This window comes from Penaeus chinensis, chromosome 32 (assembly GCF_019202785.1).
Source record: "Penaeus chinensis breed Huanghai No. 1 chromosome 32, ASM1920278v2, whole genome shotgun sequence".
Classification (NCBI taxonomy): domain Eukaryota; kingdom Metazoa; phylum Arthropoda; class Malacostraca; order Decapoda; family Penaeidae; genus Penaeus; species Penaeus chinensis.
Window position 1 is genome coordinate 28,006,957 of NC_061850.1, and position 7,500 is coordinate 28,014,456.

Here is a 7,500-nt window from a genome sequence, read left to right on the forward strand (position 1 = left end):
ATTCATAACCGAGTGGGTGAGAGATGGGTAGATAGATAGGTAGACAGATAGATAGATGGATAGATAATTTGAAAGACTTAGTATGTAGATAAATAGGCAAAGTCGATGATAGATAAACTGTTAGTTTGAAATACTAAATAGATAGATAGATATGCAGAGAAATGAATAGATGGATAGATAGTTTGAAAAGCTACATAGGTAGATAGATACCCAGAGAGGATGATAGATGGACAGATACGTAGAAAGACAAATTGACAGAAGAAGAGAGTGAGACAGGGGAAAGAATGGATATAGAGATACACCTCTCACTCCCTTTACCCTCCCTCCCCTCTCCCTCCCCTCTCCCCCCCTCACCCCCCTCCCCACAGGTCCTGACGGGCAAGTACTCCTACATGAACGCCCAACTCGGCGCCGAGATCCGCGCCCTTCGCCTCGGCCGCTCGCGCTTCCACTTCGCCAGGAACAGCTTCTATCCCCAGCGCTACGGAATGGCGTTGACGAGCGGCGCCCCTTTCAAGGAGGCGTTTGATCGCGTGTGAGGCGGGTTCTGGGTTTTGGGGTTTTGGGTTTTTTTCTCTCTCTCTATTCTTATGTGTTCTTCTTTGTTTGTTTGTTTTCTTTGTCGGGTTTTTTTCATACTTTTTTCTTTTTTATTATTCCTCTTTTTTATTATTCTTCGTTTTTTTTTCTTCTTCGTCTTTCTTTTCTTCTTCTTCTTCTTGTTCTTCTTCTTCTTCTTGTTCTTCTTCTTGTTCTTCTTCTTCTTCTTCTTCTTCTTGTTCTTCTTGTACTTCTTCTTCTTCCTTTTCCTCTTCATCTTTTTCTTCTTCTTCTTCTTCTTCTTCTTCCTTTTCCTCTTCATCTTTTTCTTCTTCTTCTTCTTCTTCTTCTTCTTCTTCTTCCTCGTTCTCTTATTATTATTATTATTATTATTATTATTATTATTATTATTATTATTATTCTCCTTCTTCTTCTCCTTCTCCTCCTTCTTCTTCTTCTTCTTCTTCTTCTTCTTCTTCTTCTTCTTCTTCTTCTTCTTCTTCTTCTTCTTCTTCTTCTTCTTCTTCTTGTTTCCTCCCTTTTCTACATTTTCATTAGGAAACAGTGAACAGTGAATTAATATTTTTTTCTAGAATTGCCGATTCAAAAACGTATTATAAACTATTATTATAATTTTTGTATGGCTATTGTTTAAAAGCGAAAAAGAAAGAAAAAAAACGAAAAAGAAATAAAAATATAACACGATTTCTCTGCAACGCGCCAATTACCTTCCCTTTCTCTCTCTCTCTTTCTCCCGCTCTCCCTCTATCGCTTTCTCCCTTTCCCCCTTTTCTCCCTATCTCCTCCCCCTCTCTCCGTATCCCCCTCTCCCCCTCTCCCACTCTCCCTATCTCCCTCTCTCCCTCTCTTCCTCTCCCCCTCTCTCCCTCTCTCCCTCTCCCCCTCTCCCCCTCTCTTCCTCTCCCCCTCTCTCCCTCTCCCCCTCTCCCCCTCTTCCCCTCTCTCACTCTCTCCCCAACAGGCTCCTCCAACTCACCGCCGCTGGCTTGGTCGACAAATGGACACGCGACGAACTCGCCAGAGTGGGGAGGGAAGGAAGGGGAAAGGGCGGTTCTACACGAGACGCAGGACCGGGGGCTATCACTCTCGTCCACCTGCAGGCTGCTTTTTTCCTCCTGGTCCTCGGTTTTGTGGTTTCTGGCGTCGTGCTGGTCGGCGAGAGGCTGGCGGCGGCCATGTGGTCTCGGCAGCGGGGGGAGAGCGGGGAAGAGAACGCGAGCTCTTCTGTTTTCGAGAAGCAAGTTGAGTGAATTGGAAGTGGATTCAAATATGGATATTTAGAAGAAAAAAAAACATGTTATTTCGGTTTCGGAAGCGTGGGAAAAGCAGCGCGGGTTCGGACGGTGGAAATAAATCAAGGTTGTGAATGAATGAAGAGCGGATTGAAATATAGATATTTAGTTTTAAGGAGAAATGTGTTAATGTCAATGAGAAGCAAGCTGAACGAATCAAAATATAATAAGGATATATACAATAAATAAGGATAAAGATACCTAATTTTGGAAAGAAGATGTGTTAATTAGATAATATGAATAGGAAGATTTTTTTTTAAATAATATATATGTGTGTGTGTGTGTGTGTGTGTGTGTATGCGTGTTGAGTTAAAGATAATGTAATTCTAAATGTAGCATACTATAAAGTAAGAAACCTGAATCAAATATCTGACCCCTAAAACAAAACTTACACAAACATAAACACATACACACATTGTGTATGCATGTATGTATGTATGTATGTACACACATATATATATATATATATGTGTGTGTGTGTGTGTGTGTATGTGTGTGTGTGTGTGTGTGTATATATATATATATATATATATATATATATATACATATATATATATATATATATAAGTGTTTGCTTGTGTGTGTATCATTATATATGTGTGTGTGTGTATTCGTGCTTTTGTCTTTCAGTCTCTGTTTTTTTTTTAATTCCTTAAAAGTTTGTAGCATTACAGTTGCATAATTGTTAGGACAGTACACATCAAAGCGTGTCTGCGTTTAATTGCGAACAGCTGTTACAAACACAATTTCCCTTTTTTTTTAATGAGAGGTAGATGTTTGTCTATGTACTTATATGAAGACAATTCTGCGCGCAGTTTCCTTATGAAACAACAAATATATGTGTAATATATCTAGGAATAATGACATTTACAATTTAGATCATATCATATCGGTATTAGACAGGTAAAAAAAAAATAATAAATAACATTCACCCTCAGTAATGCGTATATGTATTAAAGGGAATTAAAATTAAATGTGATGAAAATATTTAAAGAGACACATACATGTTGTAGATAAGCATACAAATGCAAGATGTATATCACAAAAAATGTCAAGATAAATAAACTTTGCCACCACAAGCAAGCAGTTTCTATTATTTTATGAATAATTTGTAATAAAAAATATCATGAAATATTAAAATTAGATCCAGAATTAATACAATGTTCATTGCTAATATCATAAAGGATATCTATATATTACCGTAGATGCACGTTACCTCGTAAAAGAGATATTCAATATAGTTCAGCCAAAAAATCTATACATAAAATGCTAAGATCTTCATAAAGCTTATAAGGTGTAACACGTGTATATATGTGTATGTATATATATATATATATATATATATATATATATATATATATATATATATATATATATATATTCTAGTGGTCTGTCCTACGATAGGGCCTTTATGCAACACATTTTTTTCCATGACCTTTATTCTCTGTTAATTCACTTAACATGCCTAAATATATATATATATATATATATATATATATATATATATATATATATATATATGAAGTGTAACTAAACTGTGATTTCAAATGTGAAGGCCCTAGTTTTTTCTGCAAATTAGCTACTATCGAACTTCCTTGCTATTGCATCAACCACCATTCACTTCTTATCTGAACTGCCTACTGTCTGCTTTACCCGTCGTTGAGTCTGCCTGACTTCGGATTGCCTGCTGTCTGCTTCACCTGCCGGCGCCCTCTGCCCCTCCCGGCGAAGGCCCACTCGGCGAGCAGGGCGAGGGCGGCCAGCAGGAGCCCCGTCGCCAGCAGGAAGAAGGCGGCCTGAAGGTGCGTCACTGAGATGGCTCCCGGGCCTCCGTCTGCGCCTCCTCTGCTTCCTCTCCTTCTTCCTCCTCCTCCTTCTCTTCTTCCTCTTTCTCCTCCTCCTAAATCTCCTTCACTTAGTCCTCTTAGCCCTTCGCCTTTTCCTTCTCCTCCTTTTTCATCGTCTCCTTTTTCTTCTGTTCCGCTCGCCCTCTCCACTACGTCCCGCTTCCACTTATCCACCAGCCCCGCTTCCACCAGTTGCATTAGCCTGGAAGAAAATATTAAAGTTAATTGCGAATGAGATATGATCAAGGCTGAACCGTGTTTCTCTCTCTCTCTCTCTCTCTCTCTCTCTCTCTCTCTCTCTCTCTCTCTCTCTCTCTCTCTCTCTCTCTCTCTCTCTCTCTCTCTCTCTCTCTCTCCCTCCCTCCCTCCCTCCCTGCCTCCCTCCTTCCCTCCCTCCCTCTCTCTCTCTCTTTCTCTCTCTCTCTCTCTCCTTCTCTCATGAATAATGATAATAATAATAACAATAATAATAATAATGATAAATATAATAATGATGATGATGATAATAATTATGATAATAATAATGATCATAATACTAATAACATATAATAGATGAGAGTAATGAATAATAGTATAAGACGAAAAAAATACAAATCCACACATCCAAACACCCGAATAAAAAAAAAAATGAAACCCCAAGCGTGACCACCCACTTCTTATCGAAAACCGCGACGAAGGGCGAGCCCCTCTTGAGCGCCATGCCATACGCTTGGGGATAGTAAGTCTGCCTCGCCATGTGGTATTTTTCCTTGCCAAGTTTACCGATTCGTATTTCGGTTGAGAGCCATGCGTTCATGAAGGCGTATTTCCCTTTCAGGACCTGAAGATATAGGGAGAGATAATGATAATGTTAATGATAATAATGATAGTTATGATAATAATAATGATAATTATGATAATAATGAAGGATGGATGAGATATTTTGGGATAGATCTGTGAAGGGAAGATGGGATTGATATTTCTGGATATTAGGTCATTTGATGGGAAAAAATGGAAGGACTATTTCGGGAAATTAGATTATTGAAGGAAGAAAAGAAAAAATAATTCAGAATATATTGATTATTGAGGGAAATATGGAAGAGTCATTTCGTTGTGTCATTTGAAAGGAAAACTGGGAGAGATATTTTGGAATGGAAGATCACTAGGGGAAAATATAATAATATTACGGAATGTTAGGTCACTGAAATAAAAATAGAAGTAGTTTGGAATGTTAGATCGGAGAGAAATTTTGGAGAAATCATTAAAGGAAAAATAAAAGAGATATTTCGGGAAGTTAGATCACTAAAAGAAAAAATAGAAGACATTGTTTATAATATTAGGTCACTGAAAATTATTAGAAATACTTTGGAATGTTAGATAATTGAAAGGAAAATAGGAGAAATATTTCAAATTATATAGGCTCATTGAAGGAAAAATAGGAGAGAAAGAGAGAGAGAGAGAGAGAGAGAGAGAGAGAGAGAGAGAGAGAGAGAGAGAGAGAGAGAGAGAGAGAGAGAGAGAGAGAGAGAGGGGGGGGGGGGGTACCAAGAGAGAGAGAGAGAGAGGAACCAAGAGAGAGAGAGGAACCAAGAGAGAGAGAGAGGAACTAAGAGAGAGAGAGAGAAAGTATAAAATACAGACAGATAGAGACGAAAAAAATCAACCTTTCAATACCCACCTTTTCCACTCCTTCATCCAGACTGTAGACGTAGCTAACCTCGGGCTCGAAACGGTCCCAGATCTTCTTGTAGACGCCCCATGTAGCTTCCTAGCATAAAGGGGGGGAGGGGGGCGGTGAGGAATCAACATAAGGCAACATAGGATTACTGGTTTAAAATTAATCGGTTCATGTTTCGTACAACTTTAGTCTTCTTACACTATTATTTTTTATTCATTTTTTTATTTTTTTTATTTTTCGGGGGGGGGGGGGGTCATAGCAAATTAGGTTGGTTACTTTTGTTTGGAAATGAAACTGAAATAGTCTTCTTTTAGATTAACTTATAGCTCTGCATCCAAACGTATAATTTCATCAACAGCAAAACACATACGAATCACCTACAAACAAAAAATATTTACACAAAACATCCCCAATATTCCATTAAACCCCAAACAAAACCACAAAGGAACACCACATAAGCAAACCTAAACAAACGTTTCCAGCTACAAGGAAAAACGTTTTGGGTCTTCGTGATCTTACCCTTAACACATAGTCTGTAGTAGTCCGGTAAGTGACCACAGGATGGAAATCCTTCTTCTCCATGGCCCCCAAAAGGTCCCATAAGGAATCGATCGGTTTCTCGAAGGATGGGGCAGCTAGGACGGCGGTCAGTGTCCCCGAGTATAAGGCTGAGGAATAGGAGGGATAGAGGATGTCAATCTCACCGAGTATAAGGCTCAAGAATAAGATGGAGGGATGGAGGATGTTAGTTTCACCGAGTATAAGGCTCAAGAATAAGATGGAGGGATGGAGGATGTCAGTCTCACCGAGTATAAGGCTGAGGAATAGGATGGTGGGATAGAGGATGTCAGTCTCACCAAGTATAAGGCTGAGAGGATAGTATGAAGGGATGAAGGAAGGTGTCCTATATGAACAAGGTAAAGGGCCAGGCTGTAGAACAAAGTACAAGGCGGGACAAAGAAGAGGTTGCGTCCAGAAAAGGAATAGGCGCATACCTGGACAGAACAGCGGAATATTAAGTCCAGAGGAAAAAAAAAAGGTACAAAAAGGGACAAAAAAATAGATAGATAGATATATAGATAAACAAATAAATAAAGAGAAGGACAAGGAGGGAAAAGGTTGCCAAAGTACAAAAAAATAGATAGATAGATAGATAGATAGATAAACAAATAAATAAAGTGAAGAACAAGGAAGAAAAGGTTGCCAAAGTACAAACAAATAAATAAATAGATATATAGATAAATAGATAAATAGATAAATAAAGAGAAGTACAAGGAGGATAAGGGAAAATTTTGTTATAGATGGAGAAGATTAACTAATTACCAGGATACTAAGGTAGACTAACTGGGACGAGGAAAATGGGTAAATTTGTTGACATTTTATATCAGTTCAATTAATACCGATTTTCTATTGTATTTTATTGGAAGTCTGATTACTGTAGACCTGACAAAGTTTACCTGTATCTAATAACACTGCGATGCTCTGATGATAATAATGAGACAGACAGAATAGAGAAAGAGACAGACATAGAGAGAGACAGAGACACAGACAGACAGAGAGAGAGAGAGAAACAGAGAAAGAGAAAGAGACAGACAGAGAGAGAGAGAGAGACAGGCAGAGACAGACTGAGAAAGAGACAGACATAGAGAGAGATAGAGACACAGACAGACAGAGAGAGAGAGGGAAACAGAGACGGAGAAAGAGAGAGAGAGAGAGAGAGAGAGAGAGAGAGAGAGAGAGAGAGAGAGAGAGAGGGAGAGACAGACAGACAGAGAAAGAGACAGACAGAGAGAGAGAGAGACAAAGACAGAGACAGACAGACAGAAACAGAGACGGATAAAATAGAGAACACAGGAAACACAAAGACTGCACATTCAACAATAAAACGTACCATAAATGCAAAAACAGAAGAAATACCACGAGAAGAAAACGAAACGGAGAGGCCAGTGAGGGGTAACTATGCGATTCCCCTGCACCGTCAGGTTTCGAAACATCTGGAAGAAATAGAGCCAGAGGGAGCGGTCGGGTTTCTCCCTGGCGTAGAAACCCACCAGCCAGCTCACTGCAGACAGTACCGGTCCAATCAGCAGCGTGGATAGTACCAATACCGCCCATACCTGGCATCGGAGAGAGTGATAAAGGT

At 39.2% G+C, this 7,500-nt stretch overlaps 1 protein-coding gene across 1 annotated transcript in view; it reads left to right on the forward strand.

Moving 5' to 3' along the window:
- The window catches only part of LOC125042487 (glutamate receptor ionotropic, delta-1-like), a 13,035-nt gene extending 11,224 nt beyond the window's left edge, over positions 1-1,811 (forward strand). Inside the window, exons 13-14 of the mRNA XM_047638128.1 lie at positions 369-533; positions 1,662-1,811. Of these exons, the coding sequence (XP_047494084.1) occupies positions 369-533; positions 1,662-1,811 (315 nt within the window). The remainder of the gene's footprint in view (positions 1-368; positions 534-1,661) is intronic.
- Positions 1,812-7,500: the final 5,689 nt, after the last annotated feature.